This window comes from Blastocystis sp. subtype 4, assembly GCF_000743755.1.
Source record: "Blastocystis sp. subtype 4 strain WR1 chromosome Unknown seqid_0276, whole genome shotgun sequence".
NCBI classification, from domain to species: Eukaryota; class Bigyra; order Opalinata; family Blastocystidae; genus Blastocystis; species Blastocystis sp. subtype 4.
The window spans coordinates 1-13,855 of record NW_014569271.1 but is presented as its reverse complement, the minus strand read 5'-3'; the positions used below and the strand labels follow the sequence as shown (position 1 = coordinate 13,855).

Here is a 13,855-nt window from a genome sequence, read left to right as displayed (position 1 = left end):
CTAAGGCTTATTAAGCTTTCTGTCGTGTTAAGGAAAGTGTGGGCGACACTACGGTGCGTGTGTGCCGACCTTAATGCATTCTGTTTCTTACAAACATATCAATTGCCTCCTTTACAGAAGTCATAATCAAAATAGCCTCCATCAGAGATACTAAGTCGAGGTACCACATTCATTGATTGAAGTTCTTGGAACAACAACTTACAGGCATAAGGAATACGGATTTGACAAACGTTCTCTCCTGACTTACAATAATCACACCACTCCTCCTGACACAGTAATCCACATTTGCCACAGATCGATGCTAAGAAGGGATCTGATGACAACAGCAAACGCTCAATCAACAACATAGAGGTTCCATGAGCTACCAAACAATCACGCTCCATTTCTCCCACACGTAAACCACCATCACGAGCACGACCTTGTGTTGGTTGATGTGTTAATGCCATTCGAGGTCCTTTAGCTCGAGCAAATACCTTATCCTTCACCATGTGCTTCAATCGCTGGTAATACACAGGTCCTGTGAAGATGTAAGCACGCAACGGTTCACCTGTGATTCCTTAACATAAACCATTCTTATCATACGTACCACTGTACATCACATCCTTGCCACAGTAACTAAACCCATGTTGAACAAGAATCTCGGCACAATCTTCCACATTTGTTCCTCCAAAAATAGTTCCGAATTTGCGTTCTCCATCATACAATCCAGCTTTTCCTGCGAGCAATTCCATCATTTTACCAACAGTCATTCGAGAAGGGAAGCCGTGTGGATTCATAATCATATCAGGATAGATTCCAGCATTTGTAAAGGGCATATTCTCCTGACCAGTAATCAGACCAACTACACCCTTCTGACCATGGCGAGAAGAGAATTTATCACCTAATTCCGGTACACGCATATCTCGTACCATCGCTTTGATCAAGAAGTATTCATTATCTGTTGTGGTAATTAGAACCTTATCCACATATCCACCATTCTCCTTATACTTCACAGGAGCTGCTCGTGTTGCTAAACATGATTATCAATAACAATGTACGTACAGTTATCACCAATAAAATCCCCTGTATTGACAGGGATCTCTTTATTAACAAGAATATCTCCATGCTACATATGAATGAACCCAGTCTGTTCTTACCTTCACGTACACACCAACTTCAACAATACCATCCTCACCCAAGGGCTTATAATGTTCAAATAAACGTTCCCATGTTGCATCATCCATCCCTTTCTGCTCTTCTCGACGAGGTGGAGCCTTAATGATGTCTTGTGTTCCATTAGGATACTTCTTCAATGAGAAGACCTGCTTCTTGCTAATAACCACACGGCCATATCCACGATCAATAGATGCTTTGTTTAACACAACAGCATCTTCGATATCATACCCAGAGTATGACATCACTGCTACCATTGCATTCTGACCAGCAGGTAATTGTGAGAAGTGAAGCAGATCTAGTACACGCGAGCGCACCATTGGCATCATAGGATAGACGAGAAGATTGAGGGGTGAAATATCAACACGCTGCTGTTGATTACAAGCAATTGATCCAATGGCTTGTTTACCCATAGCACACTGGTAGGTATTTCGAGGTGATTGATTATGATCAGGATAAGGAATAAGCGAAGCTACAATACCGAGAATGGAAACTGGATCAATTTCCATGTGAGTATGAGCAGGTGTGATATCTCGATCCGATACTGCAATCAGACAAGAGTTCTCTTCATTCACATCAATATACTCAATCACTCCCTAGATCTCATTCTCTTCATACTATCATACTTCATGAACCAGTGAGACAATATCACGAGTTCCTCGACGAATTTCTTCAATATGCTGTTTTGTTAGATATGGATGTCCTGTCTCTTTGTTGACTACGAGAAGAGGTCGACAAATTCGTCCACCATCACATGACAAGTGTACACAATGACGAGTCTACAAATTATTCTCCCATTTAGGTCTTATTTTATCATAGTACACACTAACAAATTCACCAAGCAAACCTCGACGTCTTAATTGACGTACTGCTCGTACTAATGCATTTGGTTGTGAGTGAATACCCAGAATGCAACCATTCAGAAACACAATATTGCTTGGAAATGCGTATAACTCTTCAGCTCCAACAAGTCCAATATCCAGAACTCCTAAATCATAAGCAACTTGGCGTAGTGATCGTTCATCTTGATCTGTTGTGATATACGCCAAAATTGATAAGGACTTCACTAAACCACACTGTTCTCCTTCAGGAGTATCACTTGGACAGACCATACCAAATTGGGAAGGCTGTAATGCACGGGGTCCACTGATCTTCTGAGCTTTCTCAACGTGTGATCGAATTCGAGTCATATGACCAACAGCAGCCATATAAGAGAGACGAGTCACAGGCTACGAATCATTCCATTCATTCGATCCAACCTCTGCTACACCTTTACGATCGATATGGAATCGCTTCAGAACCCAGTTTCCTGATTTGATAGCATTCACACACCCATTTGTGATAATGTCATGAAACTGTTGCATAACAGGAACCACATCAAAGGCATTCACTCGAGCAGTCTGAAATATGAATCTAATGAACGAAACCCACCTTCTGAAGTGATTTGTTTACTGATTCCTTCACCTTCGCATTGTACATCTTAAACAAATCTTCAAACAACAAAGAGATTAGATCACCCGACATCTCAATACGTTTATTACCATAATAATCCTAATTTTGACAATTCCATTATTTCGACCTACTTTATCGGAAAGCAAAGAATGATCAAAGATACACTTCAATACCTCTCGTGTCATATACGCCAAATACACACATTTCGGCCAATAATCGTATTGGACCACAGGAACATGACACAGAATGGTCGTATTGAAGACTTCTCGTCCTTCTTCTTCAGCAGATCGTTTCTTACTCCAGCGTCCTTTGCGCATGCTTACTAGACTTCCAACCCACTTCAGAGCCTGGTCTTGTGTGAATACGCCAGCTTGATGAGCCTCTTCAATACTTAGATTGAAGTAGGTTCGATACTGAGGTTCATTACCAATCTATAATCAGAACCAGAGGAGAAAGAATACAAGAGCCATAATCTCTTGATCACTTTCGATTCCCATACAACGGAATGCGATGCAGATTGGAATGTCTTTGGTAAACACGTTATGTTTGAGATATAAACGTCCTTTCTTTTCTAGAACATAGCAACGGGATTTACGTTCAGTTGTGGAACTAGTGACATTGGCCTATAATCAACTTGATCTGTAACTACCTACCACAATTGTTCCATCATCGTTCATATCGACTAAAATACGATTCTTTGATAACTGTTCCTGCATTAAAAGCACTTTTTCAGCTCCTTTGACGATGAAGTAACCACCAGGATCATATAAACACTCTTGCATCTTTGCCAATTCAGCTGGTGTTTTGTTGCGCAACACGCATTTTGATGAATGAAGCATGATCGGTAATTGGCCAATACGAAGACCTCGCTTCATCATAATCTTGTCACCAAGAGTATATTTGATATCTACAAAAATAGGAGCAGAATATGTAAGACTGCGCTTACGACAGTCCATTGGCGTAATCTGAGTATAAAATCAAAATATGAATGAATCACCTTATTATTGATGATCTGGGAATCCTCAAGAACCATCGGTTCACCTATATAGATGTTCTGGTATTGAACGAAGAACTTGTTGTTCACATCACTACGAATTTCACGATTAGCCTCCATGATCTTTTTGATTCCAATATTGATGAAGTAGTTGTAGGAGTGGATTTGCTGTTTCACCAAACCTCGTGTCTATTCCATAAATACATAAAGCAACATATTACTCTCATGAATTCAGGAATGAGATGCCATTTATCTTCCTTATCGGGAACACCTGGAGCATACTCCCATTCTAGACCTGATATAGATTTCTCTTTCTCACTCTCTTCTTCGATTGGGAAATAAGCACACATGGGATGATGCAAGCACCACAAGAAAACTATTGTGATTTCATGAAACCTCCTAATCCTTTCATTTGAACAAACAGTCGAACTCTGAACAGCGAGTTTCATCAGATGATCCAAGAAGACCTTCAACGAGACATCATCCGTCAATACCGGAGCACAGCCCATTTCATACGAACTCTGAGTCACTAGCAATTACTCACTCTGTCTATACATACCTGAAGGGTTCACCTTAGCCATAAGGAAACGACTCTGTGATTTGCCCTCATCACAGAGGATGTAACGGGGAACAGGGAAACGATCTGAATACAACTCTCTCTTCAGTCCCTACCTTCAATGATATTCTGAGCATCTTCCAATGGTTGCTCCAGCAACTGCTTGAAGTTGGCATGATCCGGTTGGTACTGGTAACCAGCATCACGCCAGGCAGCGATAGTCGCTCCATGGAACACTACCAGGGTGAAGAAGGTATCCAGAAGAAGCATCACATCAGGTCGCACTGAAGTAGCATCCAACAACACAGGCTGAGGAGGAGCGTTGAACGAGTAAGAGATCAAGGCAGGTTGAATCATCACGAGACAGTTGTTGGTGTTCTGACGACACAACATCATACGATGCTATTCCTCACCCAGCTCAATCACTCTTACATAACAGGACTCATCAGGTGAATAGTTGATATGCTGCATGAACTGAGAACGACGGAGATGGAACATGAATTGAGGGAAAATGGTGAATTCAGGTGACAGACGGAACGAAGCAGGATCATCTGGACGATAGTCAGCGAATTTGGCACAGAGACGGATCAGAGAACGATCGATCCAGCGTAAGACATCAGAGACAGGCTATTTCTCACAGGATGATATTTCGTTTACCTCTTCAAGAAGTCGTTGAGTAGCAAGACGAGCAATCATAACAGCAGCACACTCTTGGTCAAAGGAAGACGCCACAGGACCCATGTTATTGAAGTCCATATGCCAGGCTCCACTAACAGTAGTCACACGCATACGAATGCGACCATTAGGATGTGTGTACGTGGTCACAAACTGCAGACATCTACGGCGGTTCTGAATCGAGGCATCCTCGCTATTCGCCACCTCGAAATAGAATGCGAGTGTGGTCGTAGGATCCAACAAGCCAAGGTACCAGCTGGTGGTTCCACACTATATCTCATTCCCTTCAATCAATCTGACTTCACCAATCTCAAGCTCACCCACAGAAGGCCCTGACTTCTTCTGTGAGATGCATGGTCCAATACAGCCGCTCACCTTAAACTCCTTAGTAGTCTGTACTTCAATGGAGGCTCCGAAACCCATCATCAGATAGCCGGCATCTAGAGATCAGAAGAGTTTCTACTCACTCACCACTCTCACGGTAGTCATCAGGATACACTTCGAACACATGAGCTAAAGACTGCTGGAACACAGACTGACCGAAGGAATCTCCAAGTACACACAGACCACCTGTGGTCTCAATACACGAACGCATCTCCAACAGACCCACTTGGTCCAGACAAGAAGCGAACAGATCCACAGTCTGACGGTTCTTGCGACACCGATCGGCCACAGACTCATAGAACTTCTGAGCGTCCTTCAGATGAGGAGCCTTCTCACGCTCGATATCGATGTGAGCTCGAATAGTCTCACTCAGATCCGTCTCTACAATCAGACCAGGACCTGAAGTACAGGGTCCTCCAATGAACATCATGATGTGAGAGGGTGACTGGGGATATGTAATCTCAAGCAGAGAGGAAGCAACAGAGATAGCACATCCTGTAGAACGCTCTGCTCGATGTTGAGCAGCCACAGGCCACTAGGTGAGAATGAGTCAACACATCCTACAGGATCCTTCTCCAGTTCAGAAAGAATCGTATCGATAACCATCGAAGCATCTCCCAGAGGCATCAAGAAGCGAGATGCAGCAGAAGGAGCACCAATCTAGACGCTCAAAGGAGAACACAAACGATACCTGGCTTTGAGCAACACTACCTCGAAGACCCAACATATCAGCAACTTTGGAGGTGGCATACTCTTTCTTTCCGTTGAATACGTAGGAACGGGAAATATCCGAAGAAGACAATTCATGTACTTCGACGTGTGTACCAAAGGAAATAATGCCAACAAGAGCATTATCCGGTAGATAGGTTAGATTCTGCTGGAGAGAATCCTTCAGACTCGCTAATTCCTTTGTATCAACAGTTGTGTCGATCACGAGAAGGAATACAGGAGGAACACTCTGACGTCCTTGAAGTTCATACTCAATGGTCGTGTAAGGAGGCATTACCTCATAGGGGAGAGAAGTCTCGCTAATATTCTGAGCGTACTCAGGAGGGAAATGATTCCTCTGACCACAAAAAGGGCAGGTCCAAAGCTTCGCACGGAAGTCAATTTGACTACAAGTGACAAACAAACCTCAATTGAACCAGTATGGATTCAGAATTGCACCACAATTCGGTTGTCTACAACGAACAGGCTGATAAGGCAGTGCAGTCGGCATTCCGTAGATTGTCTTCAGAGGTGTGTATCTAGTATTATAACAGTGTATCCAGTGAGTACAAGCATCCCATCGGAATAACACACTTTGTAGCCTCCATACGAGTTCCAGGCCATGTGTTGAACGTGAAACGGATTCCGTCTCTCTCGTCAGCTTCTCCAATATCAGTGACTTGGTGATTCATGTTCTCTTGTAGAAAATGAAATGGAAACGATACTTCCGCGGTTATTGACTCAACAAACAAACAACCCCCTGAAGATTAATTTCTGCTTTTCCATGTCTCATAACGCTTTTCTTGTTCCTTATATTGTTTCATGACCTTTTTCAAAGCACTCTTCGTTAGAGGCTTTCCTTCCACATCATGAGTAGGAATACCCTAACATTCACTCAATTTCACTTCTCTTACATTTGCATCAAATTGGGAATACAAATCCGTCATTCCGAGGAACATAGTCTTTGGATCAATCTTAGCCTTTTCCTCTCTCTCCTTCTCCATACGCTGTGCTTCCTCTTCCTTCATTCGTTTCTCTTCTTCCTTCTTCCTCTTTTCCTCTTCTTCAGCTTTGAGTTCCTCCTTGCTGATCTTCTTCCATGTCGTTCCATTTGGCGTATCTTCCAGACGGATACCAGCCTCCTTCAATTGATTACGAAGCTGATCGCAACGTCTCAGAACTTGAGTAGGTCTTCTATACTCAACCATCACTATCTCTCACACACACTATCAAATCAAACCTTTGTTCCGGAATTCAAAAAGATAACTAGCTAATCTCATGACAAGCATACCTTCCGTATTTCCTAACTCCTTAACTACGAAAGAAAGGAAAGCATTATTGAGGTCATCACAACGTCTCATCAATCCAGTACTACGGTATGCATCATTCCTCACTATCTCTCACACAGTTCATTATCAAATACCATCATCATAGAACCTCAGAAGAATCTTTCTCAACTCATCAACATCATCTTCACCCTGAGGAATGTCGACCTCTTTAATATTCTTAGAGAAGTTAGTACAGGCTTCTTCAACCTTCTTATGATCTTTACGATTTTCCTTCACTACTGTTCATGTATTCCTCACTTTCCTACCGTCATCACGGAACTCCACCATGATATTTGCCAGTTTCCATATACACTTTTTCTCTGGACTATCCAAATGGAGACCCAGCAGAGAGAAAACTTGATCACTAAGTTCATAACAAAGCTGCTTCACCTCTGTTGGCTTCTTGCGATGTTTTTCCACTATTCCTCAATCAACCTCAGATCGGTTACCCTCCTTACTGAACTCATCAATTATACTCGTCAGCCTCTGTTCAATCTCCTTACTTTCCTCACTGCTCTTATCTGGAATTACTTCACTGAAAAGATCTGTTCGGAGATCATGAGAGAAGATAGGGATTTGAGATGTCTGAGCTTCTCTCTTCACTATCCTTCAGGTATCACACTAATCCATACACTCATCTCGTTGACTTGAAACAATATTCACCAAAGGTTCGATAACACTTTCACCACCCTCATTTTCAGAGGATCCAATACGTACCTCAGGCTCGATTAGACCAAATACTCGGAACATATTGGACACAAATTCACCACATGAAGTTACGAGAGGAGCCACAATAGGCTTGTCATCTTCTGCATATTGGTTATAAGCACGTACCAGTCCTTCCAGAGCTCTCATTGCTCCTTCAGTATTGAAATCGTCACAAAGACTCTCACGAACAGCTTCACGACAGTCCATTAGCTCCTTATTCAGATCCACTTCACGCTTCTCCCAACGCTCAGGAGCATTAACAGGCTGAGTACGCAATCTTGTCTTCACATTCTGGAAGAAATTATTGAAAAGCTTTTCTTTGGCTCGTGCTTCGTCCAGAGCACCATCAGAATAGTTCATCGTTGTGTTCCACTTGTGGAGAAGGAAACACATACGAACCTGGTTAGGAGTGAAATTTGCCAATGTCTGACGGATGGTAATGAAGTTCTTAAGAGACTTTGACATCTTCAATCCATCAATGTTCAGATGACCTGTGTGTAGGAAATAATTCACAGCTTGACTACTTCTTATCATCATCCATCAATCCTACTCACACTGCATGAAGGCCTCACTCTGAGCCATCTCATTTTGATGATGAGGGAAACGTAGATCCACACCACCCGAATGGACATCAATGCATCCATCACTGATATCCTTGAAGATACTGTAGGACATAGCAGAACACTCGATATGCCAACCAGGACGACCCTTTCCCCATGTTGATTCCCATTCTGGCTCACCAGGCTTGCTTGCCTTCCACAAAGCAAAATCACTTGGGTTCTTCTTGTCAGCACTGAAATCTTCTTCAGCAGCCTCGTTAATGTTTCCAACGACCTCAGGCACTAATATCAACAGAATAATGAAATCATACCTAACTTGCCATACGTATTCTTCTTCATGAAAGCTTGTGTATCAAAATACACACTTCCTTTTACTACGTAAGCATAACCATTATCAATGATTCCCTGAATCATCTCTAGAATCTCATTAATATACTACCCATTATCAATAACAACTAAATGAACCTCTGAAACACGAGTAATCACATTAGCAGTACGACAACCCAGAGCTTTCATATCCTCCATAAACTCCTTCTCATACTTACGAGCTAATTGCTTAAACTCAATTCCCTGTTCATTAGATCTATGTTCCAGATACAGAATACTAGGTACCTTTTGATAATCTTGTCATCAATATCTGTGATGTTCATCACAAACATCACATCGTAGTTAAAGTAGTCACGAAGAATACGCATAATGATATCTTGACTCAGATATGTCCTATGAGTAACAACCTCAATCTTACACTACCTGGCATGTCCCATATGTGCTACATCGTACACAGTAGGTCCACAACTGTACCACAACACCTTCCGAGGCTTAATAGTGATAAAAGGAACCTAGATTTCACAGAAGCTCTCAATAATATACCTTCGTTCTTGTCAGACTGTTTGTTACCATAATAGGAGTTGCATTCAACTTTTCTCCAGATTCTCCTAAAATGTATTCTGGTTTAATCCAGGGCATAGTAACACCCGTGTTCGTTTCCACACTCATACTGTTAGTTGTTAGGAATACTTTTTTGATGTAAGACAGTTTTGTTTTATTCCCGCGGAAATTGTCTTATCCCCATTCTTGAAAATGGAAGCCGTTCGACAAGTCTATAATTACGGAAAGAATGTGCTGACGAATCGGAAATACTTCTGGCATCTCTTTTGGATGATTCTTGTTGGAGAGCTGGTCCTGGGTTGTCTGATTATTCATTTTGTTCCATGTAATTGATTTCTATTATTTGTATGAGGGACTAGATACTGAGATTGATTGGAAGGCCTATATGGCTCATGTTTATACTGCAATATACAAATCACTGGATTACACACAGTATATGGGTGAGACAGGACCTGCTGTTTATCCTGCAGGTTACATTTACGTGTATTCTCTATTATTTAAGATAACAGATGGAGGAGAGAATATCCGACTGGGTTTTTATTGAAAGATTGTCTTACAATTAGCACAATACATTTTCCTTGGTTTATATCTTGCCACCTTGGCTGTTGTATTGATTTTGTATCACAGGTCAAATGTTGTCCCTCAGTAGATTTCTATAGATGTCTTAATTGTAGATGGGCATTGTTACTTCTTTGTCTTTCAAAGCGTGTCAAGAGTATTTACTATCTCCGATTATTCAATGAGGCAGTTCTAATGCTTCCTCTCTATCTCTCCATGTTTCATTTCTTCTTGTTCTTTATGTTTAGTCTTCTCTTCACGTATCAAAAATGGTTCCTCGGAGTGGTTGTTATGTCTTTTGCTCTCTCGATCAAGATGAATATTCTCCTTTTCTTCCCCTCCCTGCTTCTTATTCTCTTTGAAGTTCATATTCTCTCTTAGATTCACTCATAGGCTGTTGGAGTTCCACGTACACTTTTTCTCTTCTTCGTAATCGTGCTTGTTCAGTTCCTGTTGGGAATTCCTTTCATTGCCGAGAATGCAGCTGGCTACTTGGGTCGCGCCTATGAATTTGGTCGTGTCTTTACCTACAAATGGACCGTCAATTTCAAATTCCTTCCTTATGATGTCAGAACAAGCGATATCCCTTATTCCTAGATCTTTGTCAATCCTGTATTTGGCCTGATTCTTCTTGTTCTACAAGTGAGTATTCTGCTTCTCTTCATTTTCCGACGCTGGAGTCAGTAGGTCTATGCAATGAATCCCATCTAGACCCATGGGAGGAATCTGGAAAGTTGTTCAGTCAGATCCATTCGCACCAAAACCACGCAATCTCCTTGTTCGTATGTTTGACTGGTTCAAATTGCGTGATTATGATGTTCCGTTGACAACGGAACATATCATGACTACACTCTTTGCAAGCAATTTCATTGGTGTTGTATGCTCACGATCCATGCATTATCAGTATTATGCGTGGTATTTCCATACCTTACCTTATTTGCTATGGAGAACAGAGATCTCTGTGATTGCTGTACTTGTTTTAGAGGATGAGGTTGAGAAATAGAAGTTAATTCTCTTAGCAGCCATTGAAATTGTGTATAACATTTATCCTTCGACTCCTCTGTCTTCTATTCTTCTTCAGGTGGCCCACTGGACATTGTTAGTGTGCCTGTTTTTGAGAAAGACGGATCAGTCTTGTAGGTCTTTGAAATTAGAATTACCGATAGATGTAGATGATGATGAAGAGGATGTCGAGGAAGAAGAAAAGGAGAAGATTGAGTAACATGCAGTGTTTGTTTTGTAATAAAACCTGTTATGCTGTTTCGAGTTTTCCAAATTCAAACAGCTTTGAAAAGTGTTATTTGCTTGAATAGTCTTGTACTCGGACATCTACACCAAATCATGGTCTAGAGATCCATATCAACAGTATCAAAAGGATTACTCTTTGAAAATGATGTAAGAATGATAGTTAATTATGATGACAGATTGTGGAAGTATTAAGTACACTCGGAATGAAGCTTCATAATTGTGGAGGTCCAAATGATAGAGGGGTCGATTTACAAGTAGAGTTGAAATGGCGTTTGTTAAATAGGGTGTATGGCCACTTGGAAATATCAAGATTCCACTTTATGTTCAATGTAAAGATACTTCACATTGTTCTACTGCAATGGTACTTGTGAATCAGAATAGATATGTATAGGTTCGTGAATTTATTGGTGTCCTTGGAAGAGTAACTACGGAACTTGGACAGAATACTCCTCCAATTGGCATCTTTGCGACAACTGTTAATATTCGCAATTCGATGCTGCGGTTGAATTCAACGAATCTGCTAATCTGTAGAGAATCAGCATTGAGCTCTTATCCTCTCATTCTCCTTCGTGTTCAAAATCAAAGGATCCTCTCTTTGCAACCAAACTACTCTCTTCTCCGAGCTTATCCATCGATTCAATTCCTGTTTGATGTAGATGATAATCCCAGAAGTGATTGGTAGATCAATCGTACAAACATACCCACGATCATGTTTGAGGGAAAATGTATATTTGGTGATGTAATCTAGTGCTAACACTTGTTTGTAAGTCCATACGTATTTGTCATTGGAGGTTCGATTTTGAGAGATCCATAACACCAAATCGCTAATAGTACCAATGTTCACAAGATTATCCAAGAGCTATAGAATTGGGACAGTTTATATAATTGGGTCAAACCTGTTCATTGTTCATGGAATCCTTGACTAAGTGTGCTTCTTTGAATTCCAGATCATTTCTAGATCGATCAAATGCAGATTGCAACAGAAACGTATTCCTGTAAGCCAACAGCAAGAATTGTTGCTCCTCTTCTTGGTGATGTAACGGCAAATCGCTTCTTATTGTCAACAGCATCTGTGGGAGATGATAATGAAGTATGGATAACTCGTTCCTCTTCTTTTCTAGATTCACTTAGTTGAATACAATACAAAGAATCGGACTGTTTTCTCAGAACACATATATAAACATAAAGGTCAAATCTTTGGATTGGCTCCTTGTCCCTATGATCCGCAGCTTTGTTTTGTTGTTGTTGGTTGTGACTCCGGTATTTGCTTTTATTATCGATTCATCTATGTAGATACAAAGAAGGGTGTTTTATATCGTCTTGAGAATCTGTCATTCTCACAAGTATCCGAGGAAAAGGACTCGGATTCAAAGGCAGTTATGGAGCCTGTTACACCAAAAGAGGTTCCAGCAGCCATTCCGTCTGCAGACAAGGAAGAGCCAAAAGAAGATGCCACAAAGGAGGAAGGAGATGAAAAGGAGGAGGAAGTCACTGTTGCTCAGGAAGACAAGGAATGCATTCCTGATGACAAGAAGGATCTCCCTGTGGTTGAAGAGAAACCCACAGAACTGACTATGCTAGCGACGGCACCTCGTGATAATATCATTACGTAAGCATCTTTCATATGTATCACATAGTGCAATTTGGCATCCAGGCAATCTGGATGAAGGTACTCTTCCTCATGAGTTGATTCTTGTGTATAGTTCAGGTTATGCTGGTTATCAAGTCACTGATGAGGGAACCCTGAATGAGCTCTTCTTCTATGCATTCAAGGACTCATGTGTCTGTGCTGCATGGGATCCGCTTCACACCCATCTCTTAGCAGTGGGTCAAGGATGTGATGTACGTGTCATCAACATTAGTGATAATACAATGTTCGCTGAACGACTGAATTGTCACACAGGTGGGGTAACATGTATGGAGTTCAATCCCAATCGTCCTAGCACTTTGTGTACAGGAGGAAAGGATGGAATGGTTCATGTGTGGCATGTATCTCGTCATGGTATGACTCCAGAAAAGTCGATCCAGGCACATACTCACTGGTAGAGGAGGAGACAAGTTGTGAGTTATAGGGTCTCTTCGGTCCACTACAATCCCATTCAGGATCAATTGTTGTTGACCTCCAGTACAGATAGTACCATCACACTGTGGAGACTCTTCTCTGTATCATCATCTCGGTTGAAAGAAAAGTGAGATTAAGAACTGTGTAATAATGTAGACAGCAAGATGATAAAAAGGTTATGAGTCTTGGAGGAACAAGGAGCAGTGTATATTCAACAGCTTGGAGTGCGAAGAATCTCTGGTTGTACTGTGGAGCGAGTTATGAGGGAAAGTTGCTCTTTGGAAGTGTTCCTGCTGATGAAGTGGCCATCTTGTTGGATGAGATTTGATGTACCTTGCATGGTGTTTGTTTTGAGTTAACACCTATGAGAGAGGGGTCTCAATTCTATTGAAGAGAAAGGCGTTCAACTCTTTGATCAACTCAGTTCCCCGTTTCCACGTTTCAATTTGGCTCCATTTCCTCATAGATCTTGCGACTTTGAAGCAAAGGATGTCAGTATCATCATTCGAAGTGAATGCAGCGGCTGCTATGCGTGACTATTACGTGGAGCCTCGTTTGGGTTTGTTTTAGCGTTGAGAGCAA

The 13,855-nt window shown here is 41.5% G+C and overlaps 4 protein-coding genes across 4 annotated transcripts; 2 read left to right on the top strand and 2 right to left on the bottom strand.

Annotated features, from left to right (window-relative positions):
• Positions 1-98: 98 nt before the first annotated feature.
• On the bottom strand, positions 99-6,613 carry JH06_3856 (DNA-directed RNA polymerase III subunit RPC2; the record flags this gene model as incomplete). The annotated part of the gene is made up of 25 exons (XM_014670433.1): positions 99-556; positions 587-1,009; positions 1,051-1,105; positions 1,137-1,748; positions 1,779-1,931; positions 1,983-2,381; positions 2,412-2,552; positions 2,584-2,703; positions 2,736-3,035; positions 3,066-3,227; positions 3,258-3,569; positions 3,602-3,787; positions 3,820-3,887; positions 3,918-3,974; positions 4,029-4,127; positions 4,158-4,241; positions 4,271-4,556; positions 4,587-4,781; positions 4,812-5,099; positions 5,130-5,269; positions 5,301-5,748; positions 5,778-5,873; positions 5,905-6,328; positions 6,359-6,460; positions 6,492-6,613. The coding sequence occupies 25 exons, from the start codon at positions 6,611-6,613 to the stop codon at positions 99-101; spliced, it is 5,730 nt and encodes a 1,909-aa protein (XP_014525919.1).
• Positions 6,614-6,688: 75 nt separating this feature from the next.
• Positions 6,689-9,513, bottom strand: JH06_3855 (cysteine-tRNA synthetase; the record flags this gene model as incomplete). The annotated part of the gene is made up of 11 exons (XM_014670432.1): positions 6,689-6,805; positions 6,836-7,135; positions 7,640-7,668; positions 7,699-7,851; positions 7,882-8,477; positions 8,508-8,799; positions 8,829-8,952; positions 8,974-9,100; positions 9,130-9,237; positions 9,268-9,356; positions 9,388-9,513. The coding sequence occupies 11 exons, from the start codon at positions 9,511-9,513 to the stop codon at positions 6,689-6,691; spliced, it is 2,061 nt and encodes a 686-aa protein (XP_014525918.1).
• An 84-nt stretch (positions 9,514-9,597) lies between these two features.
• Positions 9,598-11,185, top strand: JH06_3854 (mannosyltransferase; the record flags this gene model as incomplete). Its single annotated transcript, XM_014670431.1, is given in 10 exon segments — positions 9,598-9,703; positions 9,765-9,938; positions 9,969-10,050; positions 10,080-10,181; positions 10,212-10,326; positions 10,357-10,530; positions 10,561-10,646; positions 10,675-10,954; positions 10,967-11,099; positions 11,130-11,185. 10 exon segments carry the CDS (start codon positions 9,598-9,600, stop codon positions 11,183-11,185), a joined length of 1,308 nt encoding a protein of 435 aa, XP_014525917.1.
• Positions 11,186-12,178: 993 nt separating this feature from the next.
• On the top strand, positions 12,179-13,601 carry JH06_3853 (hypothetical protein; the record flags this gene model as incomplete). Its single annotated transcript, XM_014670430.1, has 5 exons — positions 12,179-12,301; positions 12,333-12,820; positions 12,849-13,253; positions 13,284-13,388; positions 13,430-13,601. The coding sequence occupies 5 exons, from the start codon at positions 12,179-12,181 to the stop codon at positions 13,599-13,601; spliced, it is 1,293 nt and encodes a 430-aa protein (XP_014525916.1).
• Between the last annotated feature and the right edge of the window lie 254 nt (positions 13,602-13,855).